The sequence below is a fragment of the Phodopus roborovskii genome, unplaced genomic scaffold (assembly GCF_943737965.1).
Source record: "Phodopus roborovskii unplaced genomic scaffold, PHOROB, whole genome shotgun sequence".
NCBI lineage: Eukaryota > Metazoa > Chordata > Mammalia > Rodentia > Cricetidae > Phodopus > Phodopus roborovskii.
In genome coordinates this window covers 69,884-86,030 of record NW_026126549.1, presented here as the reverse complement: position 1 = coordinate 86,030, position 16,147 = coordinate 69,884, and the positions used below count along the sequence as shown (strand labels likewise).

Here is a 16,147-nt window from a genome sequence, read left to right as displayed (position 1 = left end):
TAAACCAGGATAGTCTTGAACTCACAAATCTATACCTGTCTCTGTGCTAGGATTAAAGGTGTGAACCAGCATGCTCAGCCTAGAATTAGATTTCTAAGTAGTTTTCTATGACTCCTTGGTTGTTATGTCTCTATCCAGAGAATATAGAAGGATGCTAACTGAACAACTACTGAGCCATTGTGCATTGTTTTGATGGTGATGGTTGGTAGATTTTTCAGTTTTGTATTTCACAACAAATAGCTTTCAAGTGTTATAAAAGTTCAGCATTAACCATTTGATACATTCAAGGTTTCTAAACAAAATTATGTCAACAGTTAATTGATGTGCAGCTACTTGTTCTAAAGGCATGTGCAAACACACCCCTTTCCCTAATTTAGATATCTGCAATTTAAAAAACCCTCTGGTAGAATTGAAGAAAATGCAAAACTAATTAAACATACCAGTGAAGTAAGAAATTCTTCCATAAAGAAATATCTACATAAATAATGAGGTTCTACAATAACTCACCTTCTCATGGGAGTCCAAAGAAACAGATGGCTCTCCCAATCCATCTGCAGATCCAGGACATGGAGGTAGACCCGGGCTGAAGGCCATGAGGTCGGCTTTGGGAGGACCCTCTCCAGAACACACCCTCTGCCGCCTCTGCTGCGAGTATGACCAGGTCCCCACCGCACTGGAGCACACCAGCACCGGCTTCCCTGGTTCGCAAACGCCCCCTGTGGGCGCAGCTGAGCAGCGCACCGCGGTGTACAGCAGCAGTGTGAGCACCAACAGGCTGGACACCGCACAGATGGCGATGATCAGGTACACGTTGACATCCACTAAGGATGATTCTGGCACAGTAGCACCTACAGAAGACCGCGATGAGACCTTTGGTGCCTGGCCATTTTCCACTAGAGACACCATCACGGTGACTGTGGCAGTCATCTGAGGCTCACCGTGGTCCTTCACCAGCACCAGCAGGCGCTGTCTAGTCCCATCTCCCTCGTCCAGGGCCCTTGTGGTGCTTATCTCGCCAGTGTATAGGCCTACACGGAATGGGCTGCGCGTAGTGCCTGGCCAAGACTGCAGCTCATAAGACAGCCAAGCATTGTAACCAGAGTCTGCGTCTACTGCGCGCACCTTCGCCACCACATGACCAGGATCCACAGATCTAGGCAACAACTGATTAAACACTCCATCTGCACCTCCCATCCCAGACCCAAGCAACACCGGTGCATTGTCGTTCTCGTCCAGCACAAACACCTGCAGAGTCACATTGCTACCCAGGGCAGGCACACCAGCATCCCGCGCGCTCACCTGGAACTGCAGCAGCTCCAGCTCCTCATGGTCCAGAGGCTGCAGCGCGAACACCTTGCCGCTCTCCGCGTGCACAGACACGAAGCTCGACAGCAAGCGCTCGCCCACCCTCCTCTCCACCAGAGAGTAGGACACCAGCGCGTTCTCCTGTGCGTCCGCGTCCATGGCCGACACCGTGAAGATGTGCGCGCCAGGCGGGTTGTTCTCCTTCACGAACACCGTGTATTCGGGCTGCGGGAACGTGGGCGCGTTGTCGTTCACATCAGCCACCTCCACGGACACGCTGGCTGTGGCCCACAGCGAGGGCGAGCCCCCATCGCGGGCGGTCACAACCACGTTATAGCCAGCTGTGGTCTCTCGGTCCAGGGCGCTGTCCAGCACGAGCGAATAATAATTCTTGAAGGTAGACACCAGCTTGAAGGGGGCATGAGAGCTCAGGGAGCAGGTCACCTGTCCGTTGACACCTGAATCAAGATCAGTCACACTGATCAAGGCTATAACTTTCCCCAGCTGTGCATCTTCTTTAATGGGGAGCCAGAGCGTTTTGACAACCAGCTGTGGTGCATTGTCGTTAGCATCTAAGACTTCCACAAGAACTGTACAGTGACCAATCAGTGGTGGGAAGCCGTTGTCACGTGCCTCTAACGGAATCTTGTAAACTTTACTTTCTTCAAAGTCAATAACTCCTATAACTGTAATTTCTCCACTCACAGCATCTATGTGAAACCTGGATTTTATATCTGGAGAAATATCACTAGAAAATGAGTACAATACGTCCCCATTCACACCTTCATCTAGATCTGAGGCGTTGACTTTGATTACTATCGTCCCCTTTGGAACGTTCTCTGGCAAGTTCACCGTGTAGAGAGATCTGTCGAAAACTGGAGCATTGTCATTGACATCCAGCACTGTGATGAGCAACTGAACTGTGCCGGTCAGCTCGGGTTTGCCTCCGTCAGTGGCCGTGAGCAATAAGCGCATCTCTGCAGCTTCTTCTCTGTCTAATGGTTTCCTCAAGACAAGGCCAAGAGGTTTCACCTGTTCGTGACTGGGTGGTACATCCAGCGTGAAATGTTCATTGGTGCTCAGTCTGTAAGTCAGCAGAGCATTGGAACCGACATCTGCATCTGACGCGCCCTCTAGTGGAAACCGCGAGTCAAGCAGTCTGGACTCCGGGATAAACAGAGTCTTTTGTGTGGATGGAAATATGGGAGGGTTGTCGTTAATGTCCCTCACCTCCACCTCCACGTGGAAAACCTGCAGCGGCCGGTCCACGATCACCTCCAGGTGGATGCTACACTCCGCGCTCCGCCCGCACAGCGCCTCCCGGTCGATCCGAGAATTCACAAACAAAATGCCATTCTGAAGATTTATCTCCAGAAGGTCCCCAAATCCCTTGGAATCTAATTGAAACAGACCAGGCACCAACTCTGGCAGCTGCAGTTCAAGATCCTGTGCTATGCGGCCCACGAAGGTGCCGTGTTTGGCCTCTTCTGAGATGGAATAGTGGAGCTGTCCGCTCCCCACCTCCCAAACTGTGAGGAGCAGTAGGGAAAGCACAAGATGCCAGCCCTCCGAGACTCCTCCGCATAAATACAGCATTTCAGGAGCTTGATATTCCCGATTTGCTTAAATTGCCTCCAGATGAAGAGAAGCAATCTGATTCTATCAATTCTATGCCCCCGTGGTCACCATTGCTCACCGGAGTAAAAAAATAATGGAGCGTCTCCTCTCCTGGAAAAAGGATGGCTGTACTTGTCTTGAATCAAAACGAATAAGAAAGCCAAGAGCGACATCAGGCGGCGCAAAGAGTAAGTAAGTACATTTTTGGCGAATAGACGTTGACTTGCAAGATCTTACTTTATGCTCTGAATTTTATAATTGTTGATACAGAAAAACACCTTTCTCTTCCTGTAGGCTTTATTGGATGACTGAGCTCTGAAACTACGAAATGTCATAATTGCAGTTTTCTTGCGCCTGAGAAAACTGTCCACATTACTTTAAAATACTGATGGAAATGCAATGGTAGTTAAATCACAGTCACAAATATTAAACTCGAAAATCATTTTGTTCTGTAACTCAGGATCATCCATATTCCTAAAATTTCAGATTCTGATGTTACAGATTGCTGTGGGTCACTATACCTAAGGAAACCAGGTGCCCAGAAATTTAGTGAATAAAAAAATTAATATTTTCATGCTGGATGAAAGAAATCAGTAAATATATTGATGAAGCTATTTCTTAAGTAATTTCGTGAATTGTAAATAAAGAATTTAGTTAAATAGGAATTTAGTTAAACATCCTCATGGGGAGAAAGTATATTATATGCATATATATTTCTCTTTATTAATATTTTCATAACCTTTCCCACCATCATCTTTTAGTCCTACACCTACATAATATGATTGTTTCAACAAATGTTATATGCAAATAGCAATGTCTCTCTTCTTTATCTCTTGTACAGCTTGTATTGTATCAGCTCATAGTACGTTTCAATTTTAGTGTTGTTCATTCAGGGTTTAGGGAAAGTTCTACTTTTAGAATTATGCTTAGGATTCTTTTCTGTCTAGGTTCTACTTCAGAATAACTCTTTTGAGTTCTAGTCTCTCATTAAAACATAAAAATTGATTAAGTAAATCTATTGTTGGTCCTTTTGTGCCCTAAAATCAAAACCACAGACATTGATAATGATTGAAATTCAGTGTTAGATGATATAAAGGCTCTTAAATGCCATTTCTACTTTGTAAAAACCAATTAAAATTTAGGAAGAAGATATGATAAAGTCATATCTGAGAGTCAGGTAGATGTCAACATAATATAAAATCATTTCCACAAAGAGAAGGCTGCACACTCTATTCAAATAGTGAAATAAGCAAGCACATACAGAAATCCAAAAATCCTTAAAACTAAGAAATAAAGTAATTCATTTCATGTAGAGCATTTTGATAGGCATGTAAGATGATAGGCATAGACAGGAATTATGAAAAAATGTAAAAACACCCACAAAAAGAAACTTGCTTTGTGATATCTTTCATTTTGAAAAGAAGGATAAAATCTAGTCATAAATGATTACTCATTGCCATTATGTCTCTAACAGAGGTTTTTAGGACTCTGGATTCTTATAGCCTAAGTCAGTTCTATTAATGGTTAATTCTCTTCTGAGGAGATGTACTCAACATTGAATTAGTAAGCAATGTAAGGGCAAATGAAACAGACATAAGATGCAAAGGATGAGGAAAGTTCTAGAATTTAAACACTGAAAGACAAAACAAGTATCTGTGACTTTGTAAAGATTTACTTCCCAAAAGCAAAATATTTCTACATGAATGAAAGAATACTCATTATTTAGGGTATTTTATGGTAAAGATGAATGTACTATACATATCTCTACAACAATGGAATTGGGATTACAGCACACAGTATTCTTAATACTTAATTTTTGTTAAATCGTATTAAATGTAAATTCAATGTAGATTGGGGGTGTGCTAGGATTTGGACCTCAAATCTTGCATATGCTATGAAACATTTTTATGAGCTATGCCAACTTACACACAAAAAATTAACACAATTTTACTGTGTCACTGATTCAAATTCAACTGATATCTATCAGAATAAGAGCAAATATTGACCAGACATGGATGTTCAAAAGTATTAAATTCTTGAAAATATTGTAAAACTTCCATGCCAGTAAAATAAAAATGTGAAATGGTGAAAATCCCCAGATCCTAGCACTCAGAGGTATGAGACAAAGGATTATGAGGTTTTGGTAAATCTGAGATACGTGATTGACACCATTTTTAAGAAATAGGAAAAAGGAAGAAGAAAATAAAAGTTAATAAATTTAGAGCATATTAAAAGCAGCTTCATACATCTGTCTTCCCATTTTACCTTTGGCTGGCTTATACAAAAAAAAAAAAAAAAATGACAGGACGGATGGCGGTGGCACACGCCTTTAGTCCCAGCACTCCGGAGGCAGAGGCAGGCAGATCTCTGTGAGTTCGAGGCTAGCCTGGTCTACAAGATAGGACAGGTCCCAAAGCCACAGAGAAACCCTGTCTCAACCCCCAATTAAATTAATTAATAAAAGAGAGAGAGAAAGTGAAAATTAAGCAATTGATAGGAAATTATTCTGCACTTTATGAATATGAGATTCAAAACATAAAGATCACAACATCACAACATCTTGAAACTACTAGAACTAAAATAAATAATATGATAAGCTAAAACCATGAAATTAATTAATGTAATTATAAACAAGATAAGATTTGTAATATATTTTTCCAATAATACTACAGAATATATTAAGGGCTCAGAGCATAATCATGAAATTTAAATGTTTAGAGGAATGCATTTCCATAGGCCTCACTAAAATTCTGTTCTAGAAGGATAAAACCATACGAAGGTGACAATCAGTATTCCACACAATAAGAAATTGTGACAACTTGAAACGACAGAGACTCTACTCTGGTAAGTGGATAATCAGTGTGTAACATGTCAGTTGAACCCAAAAGTATCAGGCCAACCTAAAAATGTAAGATCCCAGACATAAAAAAATAAAAGTACACACACAAAACTAATAAACCAAGCCTAATGGGGGAGGTGGTGCATGCCTTAAATCCCAGCACTAGAAAAGCAGAGTTCCAGGACATCCAAGGCTATTACACAAAGAAACCCTGTCTCGAAAAAGAAACAACAATAATAAACCACGTAAAATTATTTAAAACTAAAATAATGTTGAATTTTGTCAATAATGAGCACATGTGAAATGTTGTGAATGTAATTACAAAGTTTCTACAAACTAAGTATTTCTAAGTATGAATGAACTTACTTGAAAGCCACGATCAACATTTAAATCTTGCCCTTCCTCAATGACCTCTGATCCTGGACGCAGTGGAAGACTGGGACTAAAGGCCATGAGGTCCGTCTTGGGCAGACCCTCTCCAGAGCACACCTTCTGCCGCCTCTGCTGCGAGTATGACCAGGTCCCCACCGCGCTGGAGCACACCAGCACAGGCTTCCCTGGAGCACAGGCTGCATCGGTGGGCATCGCCGAGCAGCGCAGCGCTGTGTACAACAGCAGAGTGAGCACCAACAGGCTGGACACTGCACAGATGGCAATGATCAGGTACACGTTGACATCCACTAGTGACGCCTCTGGGACTGAAGAGAGTCCAGAAGCCTGAGAAGAAGCCTTTGACACCTGGCTACTCTCAACCAGTGACACTAGAATTGTAGCTGTGGCTGTCAGAGCTGGCTCACCATGGTCTTTCACCATTACCAACAGGCGCTGTCTGGGTACATCCAACTCGTCCAGGGCACGTGTAGTACTGATCTCACCCGTGTACAGCCCAACACGGAATGGGCTGCGAGGGCCCACTGAAGGCTGCAGCTCATAGGACAACCACGCATTGTAGCCAGAGTCTGAGTCCACCGCCCGCACTTTTGCTACCACCTGACCCACACTCACAGACTTAGGTATCAGGTCAGTTGCCATACTACCCAAGCCTTCAGTACCACCCAAAAGCAAGGTAGGAGCATTGTCGTTCTCGTCCAGCACAAACACCTGCAGAGTCACATTGCTGCCCAGGGCAGGCACACCAGCATCCCGCGCGCTCACCTGGAACTGCAGCAGCTCCAGCTCCTCATGGTCCAGAGGCTGCAGCGCGAACACCTTGCCGCTCTCCGCGTGCACAGACACGAAGCTCGACAGCAAGCGCTCGCCCACCCTCCTCTCCACCAGAGAGTAGGATACCAGCGCGTTCTCCTGTGCGTCCGCATCCATGGCCGACACCGTGAAGATGTGCGCGCCAGGCGGGTTGTTCTCCTTCACGAACACCGTGTATTCGGGCTGCGCGAACGCGGGCGCATTGTCGTTCACATCAGCCACCTCCACGGACACGCTGGCTGTGGCCCACAGCGAGGGCGAGCCCCCATCGCGGGCTGTCACAACCACCTTATAGTCAGCTGTGGTCTCTCGGTCCAGGGCGCTGTCCAGCACGAGTGAATAGTAATTCTTGAAGGTGGACACCAGCTTGAAGGGGACATGTGGCGTCAGGGAGCAGGTCACCTGCCCGTTGACTCCAGAGTCTAGGTCCGAAACGCTAATTAAAGCAATGACAGTGCCCAGGGCAGCATCCTCTCGAACAGGCAGGGACAGGGAAGTCAATGTGATCTGAGGCATATTGTCATTTTCATCCAATACCTTCACTAGAACAGTGCAATGACCCGCCATCGGAGGGTGTCCTTTATCCGTCGCGTCAACGCGGACTTTGTAGACACTGACTTGCTCAAAATCCAAGTTCCCTTGAATCACGATTTCTCCTGTATCTGAGTCTATGCTAAACTGCTCAAGAACCTTGGGCGGGACCAGCCTATTAAAGGAGTAAGAAATTACTGAATTCGTCCCTTCGTCCCTGTCAGAGGCATTCAGTCTAATAATCGTCGTTCCGTTGTCTGAATTTTCTAATATCCTCACTTCATACTCAGACTGCTGGAAAGTAGGGGCGTTATCGTTCACATCCAGCACAGTGACCAGCAGCTGAACAGAACCTGTGAGCTCAGGTTTGCCTCCATCCGTGGCTGTCAGCAGTAGCTTATGTTCAGGAGCATCCTCTCTGTCCAAGGATTTTCTTAATACTAGCTCAACCTGTTTATTTTCTTCGTTCTTTGAAGTCACAATTAGTGTGAAGTAATCATTTGAGTTAAGTCTGTAGGTTACAATTGAATTAGCACCGATATCTGCATCAGATGCACCCTCTAGCAGAAACCTAGAGTCTAACATTCTGGATTCTGAAATATGCAGCTTCTGTTCTTTTACCGGGAACACAGGCGGATTGTCATTAATGTCCCTCACCTCCACCTCCACATGGAAAACCTGCAGCGGCCGGTCCAAGATCACCTCCAGGTGGATACTACACTCCGCCCTCCGCCCGCACAGCGCCTCCCGGTCGATCCGAGAATTCACAAACAAAATGCCATTCTGCAGATTTACCTCCAGAAGGTCCCCGCGGTCCTTGGACGCCACCCTGAACAGGCGGGGCACCAGCTCTGCCAGCTCCAGCCCCAGGTCCTGAGCGATGCGGCCCACGAAGGTGCCGTGTTTGGCCTCTTCGGGGACGGAGTAGTGGAGCTGACCGCTCCCTGCTTCCCAGATTGTGAACAGCACAAGCGAGAGCAACAGCCGCCGGGATTCCGGACCTCCTCGCCAAGAAAACACCATGTCAAGTATTCGTTTTTTTCCTTGAGAAAATCCAGTATTTATATAAAGATTAACTGTTGTGCGTCAGGAATTCTTTAATCCAGTTGAGCTACAACTGGCATTGTTCAGCTTTTAAGAGACCTGCTGCTGGAATGGCTTGAGATCTTGGCAAGCCAGAACTTGATAGACAGCGACATCATGCGGCTTCAAAGGGTAATAGCTCCAAATATTTAACTTAACCCAGGCAATAAATGGGTTCTTTCTTAACAACTATTTTCTTTTTCTTTTTCATTCTTTAATATAGATCCTTAGCGTTACAAGTGAATGTACGTTTATCTTCTGTCTTCTTACATAAATTTGTTTCAGTGAGAGGTCTTTTCATAAGGAAAAAGATTTCTTCCCAATATTTTAAATACTGGTTTAGCAGGAATATGTTAACATTACTCTGTAATATATATTATGACCTGGGGATGACATGAATATCACAGGTATAAACTGCCCTCCACACATATGTGTGAAAGGAATTTATTCGCTGGTATCGGATCATTCAAATACATTATTATATAGTAGCATAATGTCTCTTAAGTCCATATGTGTTCCTGTGGATTCTTATTAAATTTCTACTTGATTTATTTGAACATAAAATTTCTTAAACTATTTTGCTTACTAATGCTTGGAAAACAAAAACACATATTTTTTTCAAACATTCTTCCAATATATGTGTAATGTGTCAAATAGGCCTCGCCCTACATTTTTCATTATAGGATCCTCAGCCATTATAAATCCTAATGGCTTTTAACTACTGGTCTTTTCTGGATTTGGATTTTCCTGGTCCTCCTAAATAGGAATATTTTCCAAAATTATTACTTTATCTACTTCACAAGTCTCGCTCTTAATGTGATTATTGTCTATTGCAATATCTTTAGACTAGTTTATCTTTTGAAGCATCTTTAAACCTACAACTGCAAAGCCATGCACACTGGTGGATGCCTTTCATCACTGTACAAGGGAGGCAAAGGCAGGAGAATTGGTGTGAGTTCACGAAATTCCAGAACATCTAGAGTTACACAATGAGACCTTACCTCTAAAAATTCAAAATAAATTTCAATATTTACCCCCAAATCTAAATATTTGAAACTCCCAATTTCTTTACTTCAATCATCTCCAAACTTACTTACATATTACTGATTTTCCCTTGTATACAATAGGCAAAGTTTCCCATTTTATATATCATAATTGCTGGAGATCTCTAGCACATTTGATTTCTATTTAACAAATATGAAGACATCAGACACGCGTCAAAGACACCATAGTCAATATTATTTCATGTCATCTCTGACCACTTTCCAATGCAAATCATACTTTGCAGAACATGTGCCATCTCTTTTTAAATAACTTCTGTCCAACTTTTCTTCTACTTCATTTTCATCCATGGAAAGGCTAATATCCAAATTGACATCAGAAATCAGTTCTCCAAGAAATTACTGTATTTCTTTATATACCAATAAGATGTATGTTCATTGGAATTGCTCTAGTGGCTTTATCACTAAATCTCTGATCATGTCCAAAAAAATCTGTTGTTGTTTTACAGATTCCTATCCCTACAATCTGTGAATTAACAAAAAAGGATACATTACATCAAAGTTTTCTAGTGGTTTTCTTTTGTAAATGTAGTCCTGATTGAAGCATTTCCATTTCTAAAATTAAATAAAGGGTAATATATAGCTTTTTACTTAAGTCCTTTAAAATCTGGTTGTTTGGGGACATCATAAGCATGTAATTTAGGGATTTTTAATTGTTTCTTAGCCCTTGGAATAAGAAAACTTTATTAGATTCAGATGATAAGTGTACTGAAAATGCGCAGATGAAATAGTGAAACAGAAAAGAGGAATAATGGAATTGTCTATGCAACTATTACATTTATCTTCATTTTACTTGAAAAATGGCTATCTCTACCTCTATAAATAACATTAGAGACTTAGGAAAGAAAATAGGCTTACAGAATCTCTTAGAACTTTTACAAAAAATAAATCTATCCCATAGCCAGAAAAGAAAAACCTGAAAGTTTTTGTCTCTCAAAAGTGATTTTCCAACAAAAAAAAATCACAGTAGCTCATGAATATAGAGGTTATGATAAGGAGGACCCTGTCAATGTCTACCACAACCAAACATGACTTCATTTTAATTTTTACCAAGTAATCTGCTTAAGGATTTAAAATGGCATATGAATGGAAGATAAACCAAACATTTAAGAAGCAGTAAAACAATTGCAGTTACCATTACTAATCTATAACAATCATAAGGATTCTTCAAAATGGGCTATTCTTTAAACAGGAACAGAATTTGGTATGCTTGTGGTAGTGATCTATGATAAAAATCCTATTAGAGCTGCTCATGAACTGAACACCTTTGTTTTCATTTATATTGAAAACAAGGGCAAAATATTCTAAAATAATATCATAGCACATACTAAAATTTAGCCAACCTTGAAAGTTTACAGTCAGAGATAACTAAATTGAATTTTTAAAAACAACATGAGATTTTCTTTTGTTTTTGTTTTATGAGGCAAGATTTCTCTGTGTAATCCATGCCTGTCCTACAGGGAGCTCATTCTGTAGACCAGACTGGCCTTGAATTCACAGTGCCACCACTACCTGGAAAAGAGGTGTTATGGTTTAGTTTGGTTTGGTGTGGTTTGGTTTGGTTGTTGTTTGGTTTTTATGAGACAGGGTTTCTCTGTGTAGCTTAGCTTTTTGGAGTCTGTCCTGGAACTCGCTCTGTAGAACACACTGGCCTTGAATTCATAGAGATCCACCTGACTCTTCCTCCCAAGTGTTGGGTTTAAAGACATTCACCACCACCATCACCCTGGCTTCGTTTTGGTTTTTGTTTGTTTGGTTTTTGTACAACATGAGTTTTGTAATCAATGTTGTGTTCCATGGATGTGCACAGCGGACAACTGTAAAAATAAACCTTGATAAATCTGAAGAAACAAAAGACAATGTATGACTTGCGAGAGAAGAATAGATGCAGAGAAGAACATGTTAAGTGTTACTATTTTTCTAAAACACAAAGGCACATTGTGTATGTAGTCATGATTTTAGAATATACAACAAAAACCAAAGGTTCCCAGTATTCAGACAGGTAAATATTTTACTGTAAGAAATTTCACTGCACACTAGAGTTGATTCTTCTATGCTTTGAATGTGAATATACTTGCTATACAAATATGGACCAAAATAAAAACACTAAGTCCTGATAAGACTATATTTTAAAATAATATTAAGTATCACAGACATAGCAAACACAATCCTGCAAATAAGGTTTAAAAAAAAGGAAGTACTCACAAATATGATGGGAGAATATAAATTGTTGCATTAAAATAGAGATAATTCAACTTGTAGAGAAAAGAAATTAAATCAACAATGTTGAAACACATGTTGTGGGAGAATACGCACAATACAGATAATGGTTAGTAGGTCAACATATATGTTTAAATTGCTTTACTATAGAATTTATAGAGATGGGATCGAGTGGAACCCATTAAGAGTGTTTGCCTAGCATGCTACAGGAACAGGAGCCTATTCTAAGAGGTGTGGTCACTGAATAATATAATAGATATGAAAACACTTAATTTTGGAAATCAGCTATGTGAAAAAGGTAAAGACATTATTCATGTTAGCAAATTATGTATCAAAATTACAGATCAGTATAAATGACCAACTTTATGAAAGAGAAGCAGACGCTGGCCTGAAACTCCCTTTGCCAGTCAGCCTAGACTCAAACTCAAGTATCTCCCTGCCTCAGCCTCGCTAATGCTGGAAAGAACGGGGCACATCAGGAAAACAGCTGAAAGTTTTCCTTCAAACCTAGAGAGAAAACTATTTAGGACTCACGTTGTCTGAAGAGCTGGGACCCTGAGGTAGGCTAGGGCTGAAGGCCATGAGGTCTGTCTTGGGTGGACCCTCTCCAGAGCATACCCTCTGCCGCCTCTGCTGCGAGTATGACCAAGTCCCCACTGCGCTGGAGCACACCAGCACAGGCTTCCCTGGAGCACAGGCTGCATCTGTGGATGTTGCGGAACAGCGCAGCGCTGTGTACAGCAGCAGCGTGAGCACCAACAGGCTGGACACTGCGCAGATGGCGATGATAAGATACACGTTAATATTCACCAGCCCCTGTTCCAGATTGGAGGCTCCAACCGACACCTTAGATGATACCTTCTGTGTTTGGCCATTGTCTACCAGAGAAAGCAACACCGTGGCAGTGGCAGTCAGCGAAGGTTCTCCATGGTCCTTCACCAACACTACCAAGCACTGCCGCATTGCATCTGACTCCTCCAGAGCGCGTGTGGTGCTGATTTCGCCAGTGTACAGTCCCACACGGAAAGGACTACGAACTCCAGCTGCAGCTGGCTGCAGCTCATAGGACAGCCACGCATTGTAGCCAGAGTCCGCGTCTATTGCCCGCACTTTTGCCACAACCTGGCCAGGCACTAAAGCCCAAGTTATCACCTCATTGACTGTGCTACCAGCCCCATTTGTCAAAGGACCCAGCAGCGCAGGCGCATTGTCGTTCTCGTCCAGCACAAACACCTGCAGAGTCACATTGCTGCCCAGGGCAGGCACACCAGCATCCCGCGCGCTCACCTGGAACTGCAGCAGCTCCAGCTCCTCATGGTCCAGAGGCTGCAGCGCGAACACCTTGCCGCTCTCCGCGTGCACAGACACGAAGCTCGACAGCAAGCGCTCGCCCACCCTCCTCTCCACCAGAGAGTAGGACACCAGCGCGTTCTCCTGTGCGTCCGCATCCATGGCCGACACCGTGAAGATGTGCGCGCCAGGCGGGTTGTTCTCCTTCACGAACACCGTGTATTCGGGCTGCGCGAACGTGGGCGCGTTGTCGTTCACGTCAGCCACCTCCACGGACACGCTGGCTGTGGCCCACAGCGAGGGCGAGCCCCCATCGCGGGCGGTCACAACCACTTGGTAGTTGGATATAGTCTCTCGGTCCAGGGCGCTGTCCAGCACGAGCGAATAGTAATTCTTGAAGGTGGACACCAGCTTGAAGGGGACATGAGGGCTCAGGGAGCAGGTCACCTGCCCGTTGGCACCAGAATCACGGTCATATACACTAATTAAGGTAATGACTCTTCCAGGTTGGCTGTCCTCAGACACAGGGAGAGACAGGGAACTGACAACCAGCTGTGGCGCATTGTCGTTAGCATCTACGACTTCCACAAGAACTGTACAGTGTCCAGGCAGCGGTGGGAAGCCTTTGTCATGCGCCTCTAACGGAATCTTGTAAACTTTACTTTCTTCAAAGTCAATAACTCCTATAACTGTAATTTCTCCACTCACAGCATCTATGTGAAACTTGGATTTTATATCTGGAGAAATATCGCTAGAAAATGAGTACACTACGTCCCCATTCACACCTTCGTCTAGATCTGAGGCGTTGACTTTGATTACTATCGTCCCCTTTGGAACGTTCTCTGGCAAGTTCACCGTGTAGAGAGATCTGTCGAAAACTGGAGCATTGTCATTGACATCCAGCACTGTGATGAGCAACTGAACTGTGCCGGTCAGCTCGGGTTTGCCTCCGTCGGTGGCCGTGAGCAATAAGCGCATCTCTGCAGCTTCTTCTCTGTCTAATGGTTTCCTCAAGACAAGGCCAAGAGGTTTCACCTGTTCGTGACTGGGTGGTACATCCAGCGTGAAATGTTCATTGGTGCTCAGTCTGTAAGTCAGCAGAGCATTGGAACCGACATCTGCATCTGACGCGCCCTCTAGTGGAAACTGCGAGTCAAGCAGTCTGGACTCCGGGATAAACAGAGTCTTTTGTGTGGATGGAAATATGGGAGGGTTGTCGTTAATGTCCCTCACCTCCACCTCCACGTGGAAAACCTGCAGGGGCCGGTCCACTATCACCTCCAGGTGGATGCTACACTCCGCGCTCCGCCCGCACAGCGCCTCCCGGTCGATCCGAGAATTCACAAACAAAATGCCATTCTGCAGATTTACCTCCAGAAGGTCCCCGTGGTCCTTGGATGCCACCCTGAACAGGCGGGGCACCAGCTCTGCCAGCTCCAGCCCCAGGTCCTGAGCGATGCGGCCCACGAAGGTGCCGTGTTTGGCCTCCTCGGGGACGGAGTAGTGGAGCTGGCCGCTCCCTGCCTCCCAGGCTGCGAGGATTATCAGGAGCAGGAGTAATTGTGGGCTCTTCCAGTTGTATCCTCTCAGGCTTACCATTTCAAATTACTGAGGTTTTATTCTCATTCGCGACAGTTACCTCAAATTTTGGAGATTTCTTTTTATTTCTTCATTCCAATCCCGAGATGCTGGCCATTGTTGAGCAACGGAAGAGTGAAGCCCAGTGGATTCTTCTTAATGGAATATGAATGACTTCTCGTCATGACCATTTAGTGGTTAAGAGCGACATCATGTGGCCCAAGTAGTAAGTAGAATTTACAAAATTTAACTTTACAGTTATGCAATGGAAGGTGTGTTTTAAATTGAAATTTTTCTTCTTTGTTGTCAGCATGTAGAACAACATCTCTCATGTGTTTTCATGGGATTTGGTGGGGTGATTAACTGAGTTTGAATTTATTTGCTTTTAGCCATAATTTTCCCTTCTTTGTTATTAGAAAAGTGTTTGTCCACACACAGTTTGACATACAGATCTCTTTAAGACAAACTTAGAAAATCTTTTTAATGTCAAGAAGGGGAATTGATAAAAAATTTACATATATATCTATTGGACAGAAATATAGAAAGTTTGGGATCTTTGGAACAAGTTTTTGTATTAAAGCAGCTTCTTTTGAAACAAATATTGTGAAATTCTCTTTACAGTATTTATATATTCCATTGTAGGTGTTCATAGTTCTTATTTTTATTTATTCTTTCCATGTCTTGATTTTATGAGTATATGACTGTTTTCAGTCTCTAATATCATGGAGTCTATTGCTTCATAATCTAAACATTTACATTATATAAATATTGGTTCTGACCTATCATATTTTCCACATATTTTAATTAAAGTCTTGGAATATTTTATCTTTTCAGGATTTATTTAACTAATGTTATTTTCTTAAATGTTTCCTGTAGTGTTCCCAGATGCAAGTAAAAAAGTTACATGCGCGTTTCAATGCCTTCAACGTTTGATATTGGCCCATGCCAGTTTTTTTTAATGGGCACTCAGCTTAACTATTACACTGCCTTCATTCCTTATTTAAGCCTTCTGGTCAACTTTATGAGCACCTTTATTACCACTGCTTCAAATGTTTGGTACTTTCCAAATGACATTAGAGATGAGTAAAAAACGATATTCTAATGCTTTTCCTGTCTTACTTCATACTCTCTCCTATGAGAGACATACACTTCAACCCAAGTGCACTGCTCTCCGATTTCACATCAGTTGGGATTTTGCTGCACATCTGTTTACTTAAAAGTCATTTCTTCCCCCAAAATACTGGTTATTGCCAATATTCTCCCACAAGAAATTCTCCATTTTATAACCATCAAACTCATCATTAATCTGGAAATTTCCTTAAACTAGCAAGATTGGCAGACAGTTGCACTCAGCCTTGCTTTGATTTATTTACCTTTCTTGTGGCTCATAACACTGTGTGTTCTATGATTTGTTACATTA

General features: G+C 42.9%; 2 protein-coding genes and 1 long non-coding RNA gene across 21 annotated transcripts in view; 1 reads left to right on the top strand and 2 right to left on the bottom strand.

Annotated features, from left to right (window-relative positions):
* The window catches only part of LOC127234139 (protocadherin alpha-13-like), a 46,881-nt gene extending 32,017 nt beyond the window's left edge, over nt 1-14,864 (bottom strand). The window contains 2 exon segments of the mRNA XM_051200918.1: nt 2,542-2,586; nt 14,434-14,864. Of these exon segments, the coding sequence (XP_051056875.1) occupies nt 2,542-2,586; nt 14,434-14,775 (387 nt within the window). The 5' untranslated portion in view covers nt 14,776-14,864.
* Nucleotides 1-16,147, bottom strand: part of LOC127234137 (protocadherin alpha-C2) — a 217,254-nt gene that overhangs the window by 159,213 nt on the left and 41,894 nt on the right. For 7 of the 18 annotated variants that reach the window (XM_051200901.1, XM_051200908.1, XM_051200907.1 and 4 more), the window contains one exon: nt 508-1,245. The exons of 6 other annotated variants lie outside the window; for them this stretch is intronic. In XM_051200901.1, the coding sequence (XP_051056858.1) occupies nt 508-1,245 (738 nt within the window). Of the gene's footprint in view, nt 1-507; nt 1,246-6,127; nt 8,519-13,416; nt 14,404-16,147 lie in introns of those variants that run through there. 5 more of the 18 variants (XM_051200903.1, XM_051200906.1, XM_051200902.1 and 2 more) reach the window with 4 other exon arrangements.
* The window catches only part of LOC127234141 (uncharacterized), a 77,449-nt gene that overhangs the window by 19,493 nt on the left and 41,809 nt on the right, over nt 1-16,147 (top strand). Inside the window, exon 1 of one of the 2 annotated variants that reach the window (XR_007835555.1) lies at nt 2,312-2,586. The exons of the other annotated variant lie outside the window; for it this stretch is intronic. This is a non-coding gene — a long non-coding RNA (uncharacterized LOC127234141). Of the gene's footprint in view, nt 1-2,311; nt 2,587-16,147 lie in introns of those variants that run through there. 2 annotated transcript variants of the gene reach the window in all.